Below are 22,137 nucleotides of genomic sequence, written 5' to 3' on the forward strand. Positions count from 1 at the left end.
TGTGAAGGCCTAGGACCTTGATTTAATGAAATTTTAAATTAGCAGATTTCCCATTATACTTGGCTACTTACTGAAGAAGGAACTTGAAGCAGCTCATTCGAGCCAGAAGATAATGCAGCTTTCATAGCATTGTCAGCCGCTCTATGAATGGTTCATAGACAAGTGAACATGAAAACATTCATTATCCCCATGGTCCTGCAGGCAGACAAACTTGTCGAGCTGCTACTTTTCATCATCTCAAAGAAAGCCAGTTTCCAGAAAGAATGTAGTCTTAATTTGCTGTCGTCTCAAGTAATTGTATTAAATATTTAATAAGTTGCAAACAAACGCTCATAAAAATTATGCCCTAAAAGGCAGTTATAAAAATATAAGTCACCTCTTAAGGTATTTATCATAACTTCTTTCTCAGTAACAACAAAAACTATGCTGAATATCATTTCAGTTCTAGGATAGATAAAATAGTTTAAAATATTTATTTTGTGTAAAGAGTAGTCTTTAAAATACATTTCAACAAAGAAAAGCTATATAAGACATCAGCATATTCTTTTGTATTACTGTTTGTTGAGAAATTATTTGAAAGCTAATACATGAAAGCAACATTAAAAATAATACCTAAAATGGAAGTACTTGGTTAAAAAAATATAAACAACCTGTATTTTGCCACCATTCTTCAGCATGAGATGATATCGCACCTCCACTCACCAACTCTAATTGAGCTGAGTTATCTGACAACATGGAGAGCAACAGCAGACTTCAATGTATCTAATACTGTATTTTCTGCAAAAGTTGAATAATTTTCAAGAAAAAAAATATTTTCTTCTATCCTGACAGACACTTCTCAAACCTCACATTTATGAGACCAATATAAATCATTTTTCATTTTTTCTTACTAAGCCTTATAGTTTCTATACAGTTAAGTACAAACTGATAAAAATATATAACTTGATTAGAATTTCAAACCAGAAATATTACAAATATCCCAGTTAAGCTGCTACAACAACTGAATTCAGTGAGTTGGGACTCTGTAAAACACAACTTGTGGTGTGTCCCTCCTATATGCACTTGCATGTTGCTTGGGAGCTCTCCAGGTCATCAGTGTTCACTCCATAGAGATTAACAAGTTGAGGATGCAACCTGTGAAGTGAGGAAGTCAAACTTTATCAAGTTCATGAACCCTTGCAATGAGGCTGTCACTTCTGGAGATCGAGGGGGAGAACAAATACGTACGAACTGCTATATGGAATAAAATCAGGTGAATTACGTTTTGATCATTCCTATAAGGTCACCTTTAGAAGTACATATTATATGTCCTATAACATGATCTGCCTTTCGCTTCGCATACCAGACTGTTACTCTGAGCTCTGTGCCTTCAACTAGTCCTGTGTGCACTGCAGAAGAATAAGCTGCTACCCATTTAATTCCACTGATACTCCTCTTATTTCCTGGGCTTGCTCTTCGGTCCAAGATACGGAGACTATTCTTGAGCAGCACTAAGCTCCAAGCAGGAACCCTTATCGCAAAAGGAGCTCCTCTTCCCAGAAGCCACAGACCTTTATATACATCTGTTCCCTAAGAATTTGAAGGGTAAAATCCCAGGCAGAAAGAAGTGGAGCTGGAAGCTGACAAAGCATCAGAAAGGAAAGGCCAAGTGGGTGACAACAAACCTTCCCAAAGATGGGCACGAGGCAACAGGACAGAGTCCCAAACAATGGCAAAGGGACCAGAGGGTGCAGTGCCTAAGGGCACACAAAAATACCATTCTCACAGTATTTATTACACCCAGTTTTGATGTCATCTGTACAATGTACATTTAAGATTGCAGTACTAGTCTGTTACAGACACACAGTCCATAATCATAATACTTAGCCTTACCGAACATGAACTTCTGATGCTTCTTCCATTAAGTCTCCATCTATATTCCAAGGGTAATTTCCTTCTGCAGAAGCAGCATTCAAATACGTATTTTCTTTGGCATCAAGCCCACTTTTAAGCCTTGGTTGTACTTTTACTTCTTGAACTGTGTAGGTCTCAACAAAGGGAAAGTTGAACTAAACCAAACACAGATATATATTAAATGAAGACAAAAGATAGATATAGTAGTTCAGCAACAAACGGGATTATTTGAAATTAAAAAGCTTGGGTGTTTGTGGGGTTTTGGGGGTTTTGGTTTTGGGGTTTTTTTTGGTCTGAAGTAAATGCAAACACTTAACTCTAGCTTTGACCACATGAGGCATTATATATTTCAGCTAGCATTTATAGATCAACACGCTATTTTTGTCCTATATACTACATCAGAAAAAAATAGTAGTGTTCCATTTGTATTCCCATGTTGGACTTGCCCAGTTTACAGGTGAGGTGGTACAGCTTGCACACACCAAAGTGGCACATGTGTTCAGAGTATGTGAAAATACAAGCAGATATTTTCCTGTGCTCTGTTCATCACAACCAGTAGTCCTCTCCTAAACGAGGCTAGTTAGAATCCCAGTAAACGGTCATCTTAAGTTTAAAGGAGAGTCTACATCTCCTTGTCTAATTTCTTACTACAAAGGTGGAGAGAAAAGCAAAGCCTTCCTCCAAAAGCATAACTGGAAAGCATAAACTTTCCTAAATGCAGCTGTTAGTGCTGCCACATGGAATTCTCATCCACCTCTCTCCCAAATCTCTCTGACCATTGTCATATTCAAACCTAAACCTTCTTGTACAAGTGATTTTACAGGCCTGACACATTTGAATGTGTACCAGCGTACTCTGGCTATGCACTGGGTATTTAGGACAGCAATAAAGCACTGTGTTTGGATCCTTCAGTTTTGTCTTCAAAGACACAATAATGAACACAAGTTCTGCAAACATTCCTAACTAGATTGAATGCATACCTGCTAAAAATCAATGGTCATTATCCACTGCTGCCAGTAGAGCATGCAGTAATCTGCTGAAATGATGGACTTTACCTATTTCTTATAAAGATGATGCATCCCCAGTCTGCATTCTTCATGTCTGCACTACACAAAATTGAAACATGGGAGGCATTTCCTTTGTTGTGGTGAAAGAGCTTTACACCCACAAAACTATGGTACAACACAAATACAATTTAAACCAGAACAGATGGGCTGAAATAGGCTAATCGGTATTAGTCTAGTGATTTAAAAAAAAAAAAAAAAAAAAAAATCAGATAAAAAGGGGGCTAATGTATTCTGACAGGAAGCTAAGTCTCTTTACAAGGATGCTAACATTAACTCTTGCAGCATGTCTACCTTCATGATTAACTGCTCTTTTTATAATCACCAGAAATAGATTAATAGTACCTGATTTTTTACACTGGCGTATCTTTTCAGGTGTTTCACAAACTCTGTTCGAGAAGTATTTTTTACGACAATAAGAGCCATGCTTCCATTATTCAACCTGAAAAGAAGATCAATTCAGTTCCCAAAAGAAAATTCGTTAACTTGGTAGTTAAACAGGCCCTTCAAAAGTCTAGGTTAAAATAAAAAAGCTATTAGAGTAAATTAACAGAATAGTCTCAATGCTTTTTCAAATCTTCCTGCCAAAACCCCACTACCACCCTCTGTAGATCAATATAAACTATGCAACTGATGTTACTCAGCATCTTTGTATTTATGATATACACTGTAATAATAAAATCATTCTCCCTTATCAACATTCATAATTTATTGAACATAATACATATAATCTAAAAAAACTGCTTTTCTACTTAACAGATGATTTTTCAAACATCAGGGATCACAGGTTTATCTTTATGCTTTTCTCTCCAGAAAGGTATAGTGATTACTCTAACTGTTGTGAGGCAGAGCTTTGCTAATAAGCCATTCCTGTGATACATGCAAGGACGTCCCCATCGTACAGTCCAGTGCAGACGGGTTTATTCACCTCCTCCATTAACACTAATGCTGCCCTAAAATAGACCCTGAGTATCAACTATGTCACTGTTCAAACTCCTGTTGCAATTCTCAGTACACTTCTACTTACACATTTCACAAAACACATGAAAGTTAAAAAATTAAGGGAATTTTGTACAAGATAAGAGAGTCATACACTAGAGATTAATCAAGAAGGCACCCTACAGTGCAGATACTCAGTGGTATCCAGTCAGTATTTATATTTTAGCATCTTTGATAATTTGGTCAGACAATGAGCTAGTATCAATTCACAGAGTCCTTAATGCAACTGTGCCTTGTCACAGAAGCTAATAACCTACATCTCAATGCAATCATTCCTCAGAATCATCTAAGTTACAGAGACAAATCAATGCTCAACAGGAGTATCTGATGAACATGACAGTTGCTGCTAAGATAGTATTTTATATGAAGATGATGTATTTCATATCTTCTGAATATATATGGATACATGTATCTATTTACTTATTCAGCATGTATGCTTGGAAAATACGTTAAGAATATTTTAAAAAATACCTCCAGCCTATCGCCACAGATCTTTCCCCACTCCTAGTTCTCTGGCCACTGAACAACTGCATCAGAAATGTTCTCAGACTATGACACAGTACAATCTAGAAATTTTTACAAAGCCATTAAACAAGTCACCTGGCACAGCATTACTCTGCTGATTTAGAAAACGGTGATGGTGAAATTGAAAAAGTTGCCTCCTTGTCGCATTTGCTGCAAGGAAAGAGAACAGCAGACAACTGGGCAATGCATTCAGCACTACGGCCTTTCATCTTCAGAGCTGACTAAGAATTCTCATTAATTTTCTTGAAAGTCCAATCTGCAGCAAAGCACACCACCTATGCTGTGAGAAACACGTCCCATGTGGCTCACATAGCACAGACAGTTGAACATATCTTGACCTGCTTCTGCAAATTTATACGAATATAACTAGTGTTACAAGCAGCAGTCAAAGCTTTCATTCCACTTCAAATGTCTTCATCAGGCAAAAACCTCTTGGGGAAAATAGGACAGAGTGAAGAAACCTAGCTAAGTTTAGTCGACACTTCCAGAATGGGTCTTGAGTCTCTAAAAATTAGTGCAACATTTACGTTTCTAGTGTTGAAAAGCCTTACAGTCAAGATGTTATTCACTATAAGAAAGCACTTGTCTGAAGAGTCTGCTCTTCCTACCCTACTATCTGACTGTATGCCTAAGACTATTTTTTAAAAAAGAGGAAAAAAAGCATGTCCCTTATGAAAGGATAGGGAGATCTGCTGAGCAACTACACTATGGGAGAAACAGCCTCATTCAAACCTGCAATAATTGCATGGAGCTGTTGTAAAATTCCCTGTCACTGAGAAACAGGTATCAGAACAGATGGGAAGAGAAAGCAAAGCCAAAAATACTAATTTCTTCAATTTTTGTGAGAACTTTTCTACTGACACATATATAAAACACTAAATGCTGAACAGAGGAAGTTCCTAAGAGAGGATGGCATCAGGGCAGTATCTTGAGGTGTATGAGGCTTAGGAGGACCCCTGCAGCAAAGAAAACTTCTCAATAAGAGTTTCATTAAAACCATTTGTTTCTACATTATTTCTTAGAAGTCGAATTCTACCACATCAGCCCGTAATTTTGAAGAAAAATACCTGATCAATTCTAAGGCCCATCCATTTTCACTTAATGATAATCAAACGAAAAAAGAAACCAATCAACCAACCAAAAACAACCATAACAAAAACAAACAAATAACAGACTCATTCCATAAACTTCTATGAGTGTTCGGTTTTTTTGTTTGGTTGGGTTTTTTTAATAGATACACACACATATACGAGTTCCTGCATTCTTTTTTGAGGGAGTGTGTTGTATTTTGCATACAACTACGAAGTTTGTAATTGCTATTCTGCTTAATCATGAACTGGATACATCAAGTACAAATACTTATAACCTAGTAACTATTTTGATCACCTCAAAGCACGCTCTCCATAATGAGCTAAAGGCAAAATGATTCAATGTCAACAACCAGATCACATACTCATTTGTTTTCCAAAACTCTACTTGCAGAAACAATATTTCCCAAGTTCAGGAAAAAAACAGTTTTTATATATAGCCAAATCCTATGACAGATGATTGCTTGATGACTACTACTTAAGTCAGACTTGCCAACTAATTTAATCACAGCAATTATCTACTCATTATTCTAGTTAGACTGCTTGACCTTATTTGCCTGATCCAAAAACTGATTACAATTTCTGGGATTATCGAGTCTGCTGCAGTCCATGCTCCCTCCCCCATTCCAGAGGGTCTAGACTACCTAAACAAAGGCTTGTATTCTTGGAAAAGCCAAGGTCTTAAGGTAAGATGTCAGAATTTATAGACATGACTAATTCTCTAAACCCCTACTGACCTCGTATTAGGTGCCAAGCCTCTTGGTGCTGTTGAACACAGACAAGGGATTGCCATAATGCTCACATTCAGGAAGTGACCCTGAATTTTTTGCCATTGATCCTTGCTACCTAAATATAACACAGTAATTTTATATTACTCCAGTTTAACCAGCCACAGTTTGCTTTTAAATAATTATAAAAGCAAAAACTCACCCTTATTTTTAGTTTTCTCTTTCTTCTTTCTAAAAGGGTGGAAACATGTAGGTAAAATAACTCAAAGTCATTTTAGCACATTTAAACAACATCTACTTTAGGGAAAAATGTAAGATCTCAATGGAAGAAATTATTAATGTAACTGAATAAATCAGTAATACTGAGTGGAAGACTGCTTTGTAACAAATCCTCTACAGTCTATAGGGGACACTTGACAAAGTGTACAAGTTTGCAGTTGTCAAAATATATATATATATTAATTTTTTTTTAACTTTGTTTTTCCTGATGATAAACTTGGAACAAAATTAATAATTTGTACAATTCTATCTTCAAACACACACATTTTTGTAACTTTGGAAATGTTTGACTCAGTTTTACTTACCTGTCACTCTCAGGAGAGTCCTCCTGTGGAAATTGTAGAGGTAGAAATAATAATTCACATTCCTCTGGCCTAGAAAAGTATTGATATTTACTATAATGTAAACCAACATTCTAACTGTGAGGCAGATTTTATCCAAGTCAAGATCACTTTAAGGAGGTGCTGAATATACAGAATTTATCTACTCTTTAACTTGTAAGGGGGATATAGATTACATCTGAGTTGAACGTCTGCAATTGAGAAGTCAAGATAGTTGAACTACTGTTGTCTGTATTTTTATCACATTAGCTACTGTGTTTTCCTCAAGAAAATGAGAAATACTACAAAAATAAAACAGCTTATAGCATACTTGAGATCTGCCAGTGTTTTGATAAAAGCAAAATCCTTCCGCTGACTGGAGGGCATCCAACGGTGTTTTTCAGCCAAAGCCAGAGTCCTTGCACCAAAACCAAACATAGCTGAGAACCCAAACCGCAAAAGCTTGCTTGGAGTACTGAAAGTACAGACATCTACTGCTTGAGTATGTCCTAAAATTTCAAAGATAAAGATCAGAAATTGCAAATAACATCTGTATTTTAAACCGAATGCAACTTAGCATTTTCTTCCCACCTAATTCAGCTGAGAGAAATAAAAAAGCTCCAAACTCTCTTTAGGAAGTCAAGTTTTATTGACTGAAACTGAAATCAATCTAGATACAAATAAGATTCTGTGAAAGCAGTAATTTCAGGGAAAAACATTCAGATGCTTCAAAAATATTAAAAACATTACAGCAAAAAATTCAGCCATTCCATCAGGCTGCACAGGGTGTGACTTCTAATTCTGTTCCGATTTTTAAAACTCAGCATCAAATAAAATGCAATATTGCTACAAAAATATTTGTGATAATTGAACATTGTACTGGAGGAGTTACAAGAACTCCTAAATATAGGTTTCAAACATATTTATGTTTATAGTTATGGAATTTGTACATCTAAATCTGTTCAAGATGGGGTGTGTACATTTTTTCTGTAATAGAACCTGGGTGGTTTCCAATAGATTCAGTACCTCTGATACAGTTTTAGATTTTGCATGTAAAGGCTCATGCTAAGAAGCAGAAAAAAAGGCTCTTCCACTGCTGAGTGTACAGTCTAGAAGACAGATACTTAAGATGGAACTATCTTCCCCATTATTCTCTTTTTTATTAAAAAAAAAAAAGGACCTAAAGAAAAATTACTTTGACAGAAATATTAACAGTGCCTAAGAGGTGATAATAAGGTTTGCACTGGCAACTTAGTTTTCTTTTCTTTAGCATAATTACATTTTCACATTCAATAACCTATTTATATTGTGCAGACTGAATGGCAAGTGATGATGTTTTTTCTACTAATACAGTTTTCTTAAGAAAACTGCTAGTATTTGAAAGAAAGATATGCAGAGCTAAAGAAATGAATGATACTTTCCCAGAAATAGGAAAATACTTCTCTAAAAGTCTAATTCTAACTAATTTCTCAAGCTGGTAGTATTGTATATTTTCCTATTGTCTTCAGCAGGTACATTAAGTTAAAATAACCAGGTGATTAATGTAACCAACCACTGCATAGTAACACACACAGTAACATCGTTTACAAAATCAAGTCTGGAAAAGGTTACTTTTTGAATTATGAGAATATCAGTAATAGGGCATGGATGGCAAAATCAGACATTATTCCATGGCAGATTTCAGTTACCAGATGAGATCCACAACCTTTGCTACTAAACTATGCTCAAAGAATCATAACCTTTTTAGTACACTAAGAATCACAAAAGAATCATTTAGGTTTTAAAGTTTTACAATATAGTTTACAGTGATATAGCATAATGGTATGTGTTTATCAAACTTGTTATGGCAAACTTCTAAACGTTGCTTCATTATTTAAAATCTGAAAATGTCTTTAAAAACATTTACCCATGATAATGTGCAGTGCTGCAGTCACTGCGTGCTTAGTACCATAGAGAGTGTGGGCCAAAATATTAGTAGTACCTGTAAAAGTGAACACAAACTATTGTAAAGATAAGACAAACACAGAATAAAAAGGAAATTTATACACAACATTTTTAAATGAAGAAACTAGGACATTTACTGCATTAAAAAAAAAAAAAAAAGTCCTTCTGCCCAATTAGTTAATCTTGGTAACAGAAATGCTGAATAATACAAACTAAAAACCATTAAAGCTTCTAGACATTCTATAAAATCATCCCTGCAAATTCATTCATAAGTGTCATAAAAACCAAGAGGAGAAAGGAGAAAAGCTTACTTCCTTTTTTAAAAAAACATAACAAAACAAAACACAACACAACAACAAACATCTCCCTAAAAATCATCTCTTCTGTACCTGAAGGGCTGTACTGAGGAGCTGTACTAGAATCCCCATCATATGAGATATTTGGGGAATATTTTCCAGTTAGAAAAATTATACAACACCCAGTCAGTGTAAAACTGTATGTTTCCCAGACAAAATTCTACAAGATCTAGTCTAAGACAGCTGCTGTGCCTCTTGCAGGCTACATTTTAGATTCTTAGAAGTGAATAAAACTAATTGTTGCTCATCAGCTTTACATGAGAACACCCTGATGACTGAAAAACAGAGAGAATGTAGAATTAGATGTGTCTGACAAATTGTTGACTTGTATTCGGTGCATTAAAATTGACCTAACTTGTCTTTGCCATCACCTGGACACTGGCAGAGCAGTTGTACTATCAGCCACTGGACAGAAGAGATTAATTTCTTTTGAAACAAGGGGAAAAGTAGTCAATCAGCCAGTAAATAGACAAAAGTCAAGAACTACCAATGTCAGCAGGGAGTTAGAAGAGAGAGTGGAAAACTAGCTCTCAGTTGTAAGAAAAAGAAGCATCATTCTCAAGACTCATGTTTGGTGGTGATTCATATGTTAAGTCACTTTAACTGTGTGAGAAACAGCAACATACATGTAAATTTTGCCCTTCTGCTTTAATGTATAGGACACTGTGTATCAGATAACTTTTAAACAGCAACTTATTTTTAAAATCTTGAACAGGGAATACTTGTGTCTTTCCAAATTGGGTACAGGTTTAACAGAATTTCAAGTTGCTTTTTCTCATTGATCACGACTCTGGCATTCCTTAGCCCAGCAGCAGGACCATGGGATTCACTTCTGCAAAAATAAAGAACCAGGGCCTGCCGTCAAGCAGGCAGAGTATTGAGCTTCTTCACATCACTGATTAAGGGCTGAATAATTCAATAACAGATTCATTAAAATAACAAAAATTACAAAAGAACAATTTAGAGCCTAGCATGCCATAAAGGAATTAATTCAGTTAGATTTTCAAATCATTTTCTTGTTGCTTGAATTATTTAATGTGTTACAGCAGCAACAGACAATTCTGGATGCTACATTTGTCTTAAGTTTTATTGAAGCATTTAAATTTGTCTTTTAAAAGGGAGACACAAGAGGAAAGGGAAAAACTATTACATTTCAAACAAGAAGTACTCAATATTTAAATAAGCACTTTAAAAGCATCATGCACCAGACTGAAAAAATATGTTCATTCCAAAACTCTGCAATGTTTGATGTCATGTTGGCAGTAGGAAAAAAAAAATTGGAAAGACTGATGTACGTAACTACAAAGTTTTAAAGGCAACTTGTCATTCTTATTCAGGAGAATATGCTTCTAATTTTTTCAACAATTTCTCTGAATATAGATTTGTAAAATAACTGGGAATTTTATCTCAGTGTCTAGTAGAGCACCTGTTACATCCTTAGAACACCTTAGTCTCTGAAAGTGATTCAGAATACTCAGAACCTCAAGGAAAGCCTTTGTAACATCAGAGAGAGGAGCTCTGAGTAAGGCTCTCAGGGTTCCTACTACGTAAAGGAGATAAGTGAGGAACCTCTATGAAGATAACCAATGTAACACATTCTTTGAAGTTTACATTTCCAGTGGTACATAGAAGAAGTCAGGTTATGTAGAATTTTTATTCTTTGAACAATTATAAAAGAAAAAAAAAAAAAGTAATGTTTAAAGAAACTCAGAAAATTGGGATTATGAAGTACTTGGAAAGAAGAATAAACTGATAACTTCAAAAGCTAAATGCAAGTCTTCACTTTTTTCTCCCAAAAGAAAGTCTCTCTAGATACACTAACAAGAAGTCCAGTTTATTAACAATAGTACAATTTCAGTCATGTCAATCCAGTAACTTACATCCAACTAAAAGTAATTTGAACTTTCCTTTCTGTACAATACACATAAAAAGGCAAAAAAATGTAGCTCTAGATACCATTTACTATGCAAAACAGTGAGATTTTCAATTCAGTGAACTTGAAAAACAGTTCTTAAAGGAAATTTCAGTGACAAAAACACAGAATAATACAAGCATATGTCCAACACTACCTCATGTTTGAATGATTTACAACATTTAAACTCTAGATTCAACTGATTTTTTTTACCTAGTGAAGTTACCTAAAGAAGTAACTCAAAAATACTAAGTTATTTCCTTCAATGAAATTTTTCCAACTCTTATCAACTTTTACGGGAACCTCTCCAAAACAAAGGAAATAACACACACAAAGAGCAGATCATCCTAAGTCATGAAAATCGTGTTTATTTCCTGTGAACTGGTAACAGGGAAGTTGTTATTCTGAAAAAAAAGTTTTTCTTTGTCACTAAGCATCAAGCTAATAAAAGAGCACAAGGCAGAATACACTTCTAAGATCAAACTCAGTAAGTCTTAAGACTGGGATTCCTCATTTAAGTAAGAGTAATTTATCAATGCAGATGGCAGCAACATAACAGATGATCACAGCTGAAGTCAATAGCAGTCTTCCTACTGACTTTAATGAGAATTAAATCTCATTCTTACTAAACAGGATGGGCACAAGTAATTGCATCCTGCTTTTAAATCTGTGGAGATCATTAATATCTGCAGAAGTAAACAAGGCAAAACCCCACCCTTTCACGACTCCTGGGAAAATAAAACAAGTTCTGCCTGTGTTTAAAAACATAAATAACTATCCACCCTTTCACAAGGTGAAGATCCAGAACAAGTGCAGTTTTTCAGTAGCAAGTACAATCACCTTCTCTAAAAAAACTTTTAATACATGCCTAACAGCATTTTGAGCCCAGTAATGACTGAATAATGTATCTTATTACCTAGGTCCTATACAAGCAGGATGCCACACACACAAAAAAAAGCTTATAACCAGAACCAAAACAAAGAAAGCTATCATACAAAAAATATTAGAACATAAGCTTTGCTGATTTAAGTGGTGATTCAGTAATAGTGGTTTTAATGTCATTATTAATCTTCCCAAGTCATCTAAACCTCTATCTCTCTTGTGTAAGCTTGATATATTATTTACCAATAACAAGATGGTTCCCTGAATGCTGCTGTATTACTTCAGAGACTAATAACCTTCTTTGATGCTTGTGTATGGGCCTGCACCCCTCACAGATTACCAAGTCACATTTTTAGATCTCACTCCAACTACTCAATTTGCTTTAAAAGGTTTAATTCATACAACTCCAGCATTTTTTTTAAACAGAAACAAAGAAGATTCTACTATTAATAAAAATATAACTCTGTTCAAAATATTAACCAATTTTCTTGACATTACAAACAACTTCCTACAACCTCCTTCCTATGAAATGTGCAAAAGCATCACAGAAAGGACAAAGTATCTGCAGGTCATGTAAAACATGACTGATGAAGGTACCAAACAGAAATTGTAGAGAAAAAAATTGTCCTTGGAAGTGCAAGCACTTCTGCAGTACAATTAACTTAATTAACCAGACAACATGAATATTCATAAGGCTGTTAATGTCTCCCCCATCCAAACAGATAAATGTGATGTAATGACTTCCTAGTCAAGCATAGCTAAAATTCTGATGAAAACTGCACCAACATTTTGGTTCTTTGCCTGAAATATCACAGAAATTAACAGCCCCTCAGTAATATTTTATTTTCTGAATTAATTGGAAATCATGAAATTATTTAAATGAACCATTTAGGACCAAAAGGTTCACAGCCATCAGATACAGATTGTCTCATGTTCTGTAACAACTGGATAGCTTTTTTAATGTCCTTCCAGTTCTCCCTCCCCTTCCTCCCATTCCCCCTCTGTGTAGTTTCTTAGCAGTAGTTCCCATAGCAACACACGCTCTTGCTCAGGGCCAGCAGTATAACCATAGCTTCCCCACATCTCACCCATTGCATTTGGACCAGAATAAGGCAGCTCAATGAAATGTTTTAGTAAAAACACACTCCACTTTGGACCTTCCTCTTCAGGAAGTAAATGGTTTCAAAAGCAGCTCCTTCCCATCAAGTTGGTTGAAACTTCTAAATGCTGTCAAGGCTAAAATCAGATTTTAAACCACTTAAATAATGGTCTCCTATAATATTGTTTCTATTCTTACTCAGCTGGAGAATCTAATAATTTGGTACAATGCATTTCTGAGAAAAAAAAAATTAATCTACCATTGAATTCCATCTTCTTCAGGTACACAAATATCATATATATCTGTTTCCTAACTGACTACTTTTTGGAATATCAATAACACGGAAATAAAATAAGCTATAGATAATTTTTAATAACCTATTAAGGATTTTCTCAGACTATCATTCTATAAATTGTTCTCAACCTCTTTTAACAAAGTCTATGGCATTATGTGTAACAAGCCTTACAGCATTCTTCTGGGTTTACAAATCCTCTTTCGTCATGATGCATTTGTCTTAAACAGAGGAGAGAAAGCACTAATGATGAGACACAGTGACCTAAGCACACCCAGAGAGCACAGAGTCAAGTGCTGGAGAGATTCCAACTCAACACCAGCAAGATATTCTCAATAACTGAACGGCGAGGAGATGGTCCAATTCCTGTACTAAAATTCATTTGCTTCATGTCTTGGAGATCACTATATCTTTTACCAACGCATTTTGAAATGTTTTTTAACTTGAAAGTCACATCAACATCCACACCAGAAGGTCGTGTCTGTGCAAAAATACTGTTTCTCTTTTAAAAAGAAGTCCAGAATCTGCCTGCACTAATTCTAATGAAGCCTCCCTGCCTGGCCCAAGTTACACTCCAAGAAGGGCAAATGCAGAAATTGGAAGGAGAAAGGACACATGGACTCCCCAAAACAAACAAAATACCCCCCATACCACAAGGTGCAAGCACAAGTTAATAAAGGAGCAAGAGGATTTTTCCAGAGAGATGCAAACTTTTTCAGGTCTGTAGAAGCAAAGGAGAGAGAAAGCACGTTTGTGTGCACAGTGTAACTTTTCTTCAACATAACTCACAAAATGTATTCCTCGGACATCATTTAAAAATAGACCCTAAGCATGAATCCAACAGAGAACCTTGCCAAGAAATCTGAAGAGAGAAGTGAAACAGTGTGGCTTATATTAAGGAAATTCTAGAAAACAAAGTTTTCATTTGGTATAATTTCTGGCAGCAAATAAGGGCAAAACTTGATCTTTGCACGGATCAGTTGAAAATTATTCATTTTTCTTCCTCTAGGCAAAGACCTCATCTGTGCATTACTATAAATTATCATAATGATTTAAAATCTAGTCATTTGTAATCAATCTAAATCACTAATTTAGGGCATTTATTCAATAGCTCCCTTAAGTAACTCAAGGCACCAAGAACTGCCTTGAGTAGCCAAAACTGTAAAACATGCCAGAGGGACTTAAAACAGATTACTTAAAAAATGTAACAGTACATTTTAGTCTCACCTGCTGGTATTACTCCAAGAGGAACTGGTGCTCTGACAGGTGTTGGTATATAGTCTGTGTCTTTTCCAGCATCTATCTGGGCTTTCAGTAGTAGACCATGAGCAACTTCACTGACAGATCCGTCTCCACCAACACAAACTACCCTATTACAAAGCAAAAATGATAAATAGCTCAAAATAAACTCTTTCCCAGGTGACCAAACAAGTGGAAGACAGATATCATGCATCATCTACACAATGATACTTCAAAAAGATAAAAACCATTCTTTCTTTAAGAACAGGCTAGGGCTTTGCTGTTAGATCAGTGAATGCTAACCAACGAGATACAAGCATCCTTGTTTCTGCTTTATTCTATCTGAGTGGAAGTAAATATATTTAACAACAAAGTATTTCTTACCTAATCACATGTCGTGCATGTGAACCAATGAAATGGAAGAGTTAAGCACATGCTCAAGTGCCTTGGTATAAAAGTTCCTTAAATCTTTCAATCCTGACCCACAGAAGCATGCCAATGCTTTTTAATTGCCCTTATAATAACAACTCACCAAATATTACAATAAAATTAAAATACTTGAAAATAGCTAATTCCACACAGTATGCAGGCAGTTGAGGGAACTTAGCAAGGTATAAAACCCTCATGCCAGCAATCCTTTGCATGAAGGTACTTAATCACTCCTTCTGGAGAATGTAATTAAACTCCCACCTGCTGTGGCTACAGAGACAACTGCATTTGCCTGTAAAAGCTCTGTTACAGCAAACAACTTTTTTTCCTGTTTTTGTTTATTTAAGTAACTATTAAAGTGATTTCCAAATCAGTAATGTTTGAAAGTTAATTTTTAAAGTAAATACATTTAAATGATAAAAATAATAACAGTACAATCCAAGTATTTACAATATAAATGTTGGATTTACTTTAGGAGGCACTTACTTAAAACATCTTCTTTCATATTTCTATATGAATGCAGTTATGAAACTATGTCCAATAATTCAAGCAGATAAAACTGGTAAGCTCTTTATAAGAAAATACTCACTACGTTATTAAATGTTTAAATTAAATTATCTCAGGTCCTTTAATATTTTTCTTCAGTTCCTATCATTTCCTAGGTATTTTTTTTAATTCCTAAATTTTTAGGAATGTTTCCTCTATCTAGCTAAACTCACTGTCCACATTTTAAAAAGAAAAGTACATAGCAAACACTTGGAGCACATTTTATTCCTGCTTGTAATTCGGAGTCATCTCCTGTCTTTTGCCTCACTTTGAGTTTAGTCTGGTTTATTCCTAGGCTTAGAAGTTTCTGCCACAGCAGCAAAACCAGTTAATCTTTGTGGTACAATAAATTGTACACCTGGCAGGACTTACGTGTCCTGTCTTCTAGCTATTAACACTTTTGAAAACAGACATATTTTCTTCTGATTGGGGGGGAGCTGTGTTTGTTATTGGAAATAGGTGAAGAATCCAAGGAATAACATAAAAATACCGCCAACTTTAGTTTTTATTAATTTAGCATTAATCATCAAGAGTTGCCTTTTTTGATGGACATAGAGATATCATCAGGGACTAGAGATTCCAAAGCTGATGGGTGAGAACCTGCTACACATAAAAGAGTAGAAATCTGTTGGCTCAAGACTTTGACTAAGACCTTGAAGAAGGCTCCTTAGATAAAGACACTTCTGTCTATCAGTTTAAACAGACACAAGACTAAGGTCTGATTAAACTGTGCTACTCTAAACAATATCCACAATACCTTTTCTCACCTAACTCCATGAGATTCTAGAACTAATAGAGATTTATTATACTAGAAACCACTATTTCAGCCTTTTTGTATGGCTCACTACATATCCCCAAAAGAGCTTTAAGAAATGCTGTAAGATTTTCTCAATATGCAAAACTCTTCTTATATATATAGATATATTATTGAATCTTATTATATGATTAATGTAAAAAAGCCAAAGATTGCACTACTAATCTACATAGCCAGGTCTTTAGAAATGCTTGAACAAGCATTTTCACTCTCGACTTCAAGTGTCAAAGATTTCTTCTTTTTTAATGGAAAAAAATTCCAATTACTTTTAGATAAAGTGTTCTCGTTAAGTACTATTTGAACGGACAGAGCAATATACAAGGCACTTGTGAAATTCTTGCAAATACAGAGATTGAAGCTTCCATGAAGCATATTTAAGAAAGTTTTATGTTTATTTACCACTATGTATGAAATGAAAATACATATCTATTGTCAGTAAGTAATAAAAAACCAAAGCATTGAATAAGAACTGATTTTCTCAGTCTTAACACGTTTGTGAAACAGAGTAACTCATTAAATACCTACGAGCATAATTTTGGATGGAACACAAACAGAAAGTGATGTGATGAGGTTTACTAACATCCATTGCCACTAATCAACTTACCCATCAAAGGCCTGTAGTTCACATTCTTTAAGTACTGAGAGCGCATGACCTTCATATTCAGTTACTGTGGAAAACAACATTATTTAATCATCAGAAGATCAGATAATTTAAGAGGTTTTTAAATTTTTTTTTACCTTCTAACCTAAGGAACATACAGCAATTCACTTAGATATTTTTTAAAATAATTGAATGCCTTAGCAGTATGAGAACTTACGTTTTACAGTTACACTCACTAAAAAGTGAGTCAGACATTAACACTCAGCTGCCATCAGACACATGAGTATTTAGTGTATTTAAATTCAGAGAATCAGATATGTTTTTGCATCACAGTGCAAGTTTTAGCATTGACACAGTTGGTAAACTTCAGAAAAATGTAAGCATATCCTCAGTTAAGACTAAATTATTTCAGTATCAATCAAGTTTAATTGCCTTTGTGCTAGGATATGCAAATTGCTAAATCAAAAATATGAGGAATTAAACAGGGAAGTAGGAAATCAAGCCAAATACCAGTGACAACAGAATATAACACACAGAGGAAGGTGGCACAAGTATACACCAGAGTTCATAGCCTCTGGAGGAAATGAATCTGTCACTCTACATTGATGTCTCTGTGTTTGCTGATACCCTACATAGCACTGTAAATGCCAGTGAAGACAGGATAAACTGGCATACTACAGATGGCACAAAGCATCATAACTACATTTAGCATTTTCCAGGCCAGCTTTGCCAGAAGAGGCAGCCCAGCTGCAGCCACCCATCAAAGATTTTTGCTGACTGACATGACACTTGCAGATGGATTTTTTGTGTAAGAATGTGCATCATTATATGCAAAATCACATTAATCTTTCATGCTTGTCTGTCCCTGGTGCTAGCATAGTTCAAGGCTTTTCTCCAGTGTTTCTAAACACTTAAAATTATTAGTCTTGGTGTCTAAAACAATCATTCCATATCTATACTTGTTATAACAGTGTTTCTACAGACTATTCAAATGCTGCTTACAATAAGTGAAAACACCTCTCTCCCTAAATATATGCACACACAAGAATGCAAGTATACATAGTGAGTGTATATATAAATTAAAAAAAAAAAGTGATAACATTTTTACAATTCACACTGAACAATTGTGTATCACCATATAACTTCAACATCTTCCAACAGTATCAGTAAAGTTCCAGTGCTTGGTGTTTTGAAATTCTTAATTAAGAACTAGATTTTTATTATACCAAAGGCAGAAAATTTAACATTTTGCTACAGAAATACCTATCACTATAGTACCTTTCAGGAATTATTTACAGAATTTACTTTCATGCAGGACCTCTTCTGGAAGCTCAAAACACAATATTTAAGATATCATACTCAGTTTTGCATTTACTGACGGGAACTATCCTTTTGTCATTACCTGTAGACCGGGAAAAAAAAGTGACCAATAAAACTGTGCCTCATGCAAAAACGCTATGAAAGAAATTGTTCCCATGAAAACAGAGTTGGTTACCAGGCTACATGCTTTTTAAAGGAACACGATGAGATTTCTAAAGTTATGAACACATAATTAAAATGGTACCATAAATAAGATTTTATTTTGTAAAAGAAAACATGCTCAGTGGTTTCCTAATGCTGTTACAAAATTAATTCACTCAAAGAACAAGAACAGGAAAACAAAGAGAACTCATGTGTACAGAGAAACCAATAAAGGCAGTAAAAATTACTAGTGTTAGCCAGATTGATGGGGACTCCATCCTCTTTGCATCTAAGGTTTTAAATTTGGAATTATACAGAAGAACTGCTGCAATGCTTAACACTGGGGATAATCCCAAGAAATTTAAAATTTGATGAGAGAATGACAGAGGCATCTATTTTGAAACATTGTGACAAAGAGTTAATGAAAAAAATAAGTTTCCAGGAAAAAGATTCATGAGAACACATAGAAGAGCAACCAAGTAGAAAAAAAAATTAAGAAATCCAACACCAACACAAAAAAACATGTCTAAAAAGTTTTCTGCAGGGTTGACAACCTCCAGAGAGACACATCAATGTAATTCTGATAGCGTGAAAAAGCTAGATGTCTGAATACATGGATACATGGTCCCGTTCTAATTCAGGGGAGAGAAAAAAAAAGAAGGTAAGTAGAAGAAAGAGCTTCTTTAACCTTTTAAGAAAGATTCAGATTACATAATGGGGGTGTTTGGGAAAATTCACGAAAATATTATTTAATGCTTTTTTCAATGATTTCTAATACATAACTGAAAAAGTTTTCCTTTTTCTAGGACATTTTGTTCACAACATGTAAATTCCAGTACAAATTAAGTTTCAAGTAACAGCATTCTGAAAGAGGGGCACTGACAGTGTACCTCATTGGAACAGTCACATACTCCACAACATTGTAACACCCCATCTCATGTATCCAACAAGAAAACTGGGGTTCATCCCCTACATATAGAAAAAGCAACATATAATTGGTTCAACACTTCAAAATGTGGGATGCTGCCATATGACACATGAATACTGGCACTCATGTCACAGACTAACGCCAATAGGATTAAAACTGCTAATGATAACAGGTTAACTGGTGTTGACATTGGTTGGAAAAAAAAAAGTAACATTATTTACTGTATACAAAGTTTAAACCAATGTTATTTGTCCACTTGTCAATTACCCTTTTCTCCTTCGTGATTCTGCCCTAAAAATGAGGGTGTGGAGAAGGCTAATTTTTTTTTCCTAAACATCCGACTTGTAACTGTGCATCAATGAAAGCAGAAGAGTTAAATCTAGGACTAGAAGTGAGACAAAAGGGGGGTCTGTAGGGGTTAGCTTCATTTCTATTTCTTTAGTATGTGTAAGATTTTGCAAGATACTAATATATTTCTAAGATACTACCACAGATTTTCACTGTTTGCCCATAATTGTAGGTATTCCAAATGCAGATCGAGCTTTTGTTGAACAGGATTTTTTAGAAGAGTCAGCAGTCTTCTCCTAACAGCCATATCCCACCTGCTGCACTCAAGATTGCCAAACTTTTAAAAGACTTTATAAAGACCAGTTTTTAAGTATTCCTTAGCCTTACCTAGAGTCAAAGTACTTCTTCAGTTTAAATTTGTTAATTCACACTTTCTACTGCACTGAGCACTTCAGAGATTTGCTTATTCCATGTAACAAAAATAACAACAAAAAAGCGCTTTTTAAGACCTTTTTTTCACTAAAATTAATACATCTCATCTGGCATAAAAGAAAAAAATGACCTACCAAAATTAAAGATAAGGAACAACCCCAGGTTCCAGTATAAGTTGGGGAATGACTTGTGGGAGAGCAGTGTAGGGGAAAGGGACCTGGGGGTCCTGGTGGACAGCAGGATGACCATGAGCCAGGGCTGTGCCCTTGTGGCCAGGAAGGCCAATGGCATCCTGGGGTGTATTAGAAGGGAGGTGGTTAGTAGGTCAAGAGAGGTTCTCCTGCCCCTCTACTCTGCCCTGGTGAGACAACATCTGGAATATTGTGTCCAGTTCTGGGCCCCTCAGTTCCAAAAGGACAGAGAACTGCTGGAGAGAGTCCAGCATAGGGCACCAAAGATGATTAAGGGAGTGTAGCATCTCCCTTATAAGGAAAGGCTGAGGGAGACTGAGGGGTGACCTTATTAATGTTTACAGATATATAAAGGGTAAGTGTCACGAGGATGGAGCCAGGCTCTTCTCGGTGGCAACTAATGATAGGACAAGGGGTAATGGGTCCAAACTGGAACACAGGGGGTTCCACTTAAATTTGAGAAGGAACTTCTTTTCAGTAAGGGTAACAGAGCACTGGAACAGGCTGCCCAGGGAGGTTGTGGAGTCTCTTACTCTGGAGACATTCAAAACCCACCTGGACACCTTCCTGTGTAACCTCATCTGGGTGTTCCTGCTCCATCAGGGGGATCGGACTAGATGATCTTTTGAGGTCCCTTCCAATCCCTAACATTCTGTGATTCTGTGATAACTGGAGAAAGTAAAGGTCATTTCAGAATTCACTTATTTACATACATTCCTTTTGACTGCTGTATATTCTTGAGTAGGAGATAATGCCTCCACTCCAAACTTCTGTTGGAACAAACTTTTTTGTTTAGTGAGAAGTTACAATGAAGGGTAAGATCTGGCAAGTTTGATCACACAGGAAACAACAGCCAGTTACCAAAATACAAGATTGGATGAGGACATCTCTCTTTCAGCACTCGACTATCAAAGTTGGTTGGGTTTTGGTTTGTTTTGCTGGTTTTGTTTTGTGTTTCGGTGCCGTTGTTTGTTTGTTTGGGGGTTTTTTGGTTTTTTTGTGTGTGTTTTTTGGTTGTTTTTTTTTTTTTGAGGGGCTGAGTTGTGGGGGGATGTTGGTTGGTTGTTTTTTTGTTTGGTTTTAGGGGCAGGTGTTTGTTTTGGGGGAGAGCTGTTTTGGTTTGGTTTTTGTTTTTGTTTCAGCAACCTGCAAGTCTTGTGCTGTGTGTTTGCTGGAAGTCACTTCAGAGGTTCAAATTTGCTTTAAGATTTTTGTGTACAATGAGTTTCAAGCTTTAAATACGTGCATGTGAAAAGACTAAAAGTAAATCACCTTCAGTGTAAAAATTGTACAAAAGCCTTCAACTTTTACTTCCTAATACACGTTGGTACACCACTACGTATATAAATACTGGCCATGTTTCAAGAAAGCAGTAACAAGGAGATGCAAACTCCACAAAATCTGAAGCAATTATGGGAGGGAAAAAAATGTTCAATTTACTTGAAATGAGGTACTTGTCTTATTGGAAGATCGTATCAGTAGAGAGGACTTTCACTCGGCACCCACCACCACACTTCCTTTTTTAAAAATTTTATTTTAATGCATAATTCTTAATTATTTAGTTCTCTACCAACATTTAAAACTGTAGTTTTCTCATTTTGCCTGTAGGAGGAGTGTTAGTCAGCTAATAAGCACAACAGGATTTGGACATTGCCACAATAACCTTATTTTAAGGATAAGCCATTAAACATATATCTGGCTAAAAACAGAAGATTATTTTCAAAATTTAAAACAATAATAATAATAATTTTAAAAAACCTAACTGTTTTTATTCAATTAGGAAAAACGTTTTTAAAACCCCTACAAATTATATCGAGAGCTCATATG

At 35.5% G+C, this 22,137-nt stretch overlaps 1 protein-coding gene across 2 annotated transcripts in view; it reads right to left on the reverse strand.

Moving 5' to 3' along the window:
• Window positions 1-458: 458 nt before the first annotated feature.
• CERKL (CERK like autophagy regulator) overlaps window positions 459-22,137 on the reverse strand; it is a 53,430-nt gene continuing 31,751 nt past the window's right edge. For both annotated transcript variants that reach the window (XM_065841261.2, XM_071811166.1), the window contains exons 4-13: window positions 17,014-17,077; window positions 14,609-14,751; window positions 8,803-8,877; window positions 7,228-7,405; window positions 6,882-6,950; window positions 6,500-6,528; window positions 6,307-6,415; window positions 3,303-3,399; window positions 1,873-2,048; window positions 459-1,134 (exon numbers count right to left, since the gene is read on the reverse strand). In XM_065841261.2, the coding sequence (XP_065697333.1) occupies window positions 1,053-1,134; window positions 1,873-2,048; window positions 3,303-3,399; window positions 6,307-6,415; window positions 6,500-6,528; window positions 6,882-6,950; window positions 7,228-7,405; window positions 8,803-8,877; window positions 14,609-14,751; window positions 17,014-17,077 (1,022 nt within the window). In that variant the 3' untranslated portion in view covers window positions 459-1,052. The remainder of the gene's footprint in view (window positions 1,135-1,872; window positions 2,049-3,302; window positions 3,400-6,306; window positions 6,416-6,499; window positions 6,529-6,881; window positions 6,951-7,227; window positions 7,406-8,802; window positions 8,878-14,608; window positions 14,752-17,013; window positions 17,078-22,137) is intronic.

Source organism: Patagioenas fasciata, chromosome 7, assembly GCF_037038585.1.
Source record: "Patagioenas fasciata isolate bPatFas1 chromosome 7, bPatFas1.hap1, whole genome shotgun sequence".
Classification (NCBI taxonomy): domain Eukaryota; kingdom Metazoa; phylum Chordata; class Aves; order Columbiformes; family Columbidae; genus Patagioenas; species Patagioenas fasciata.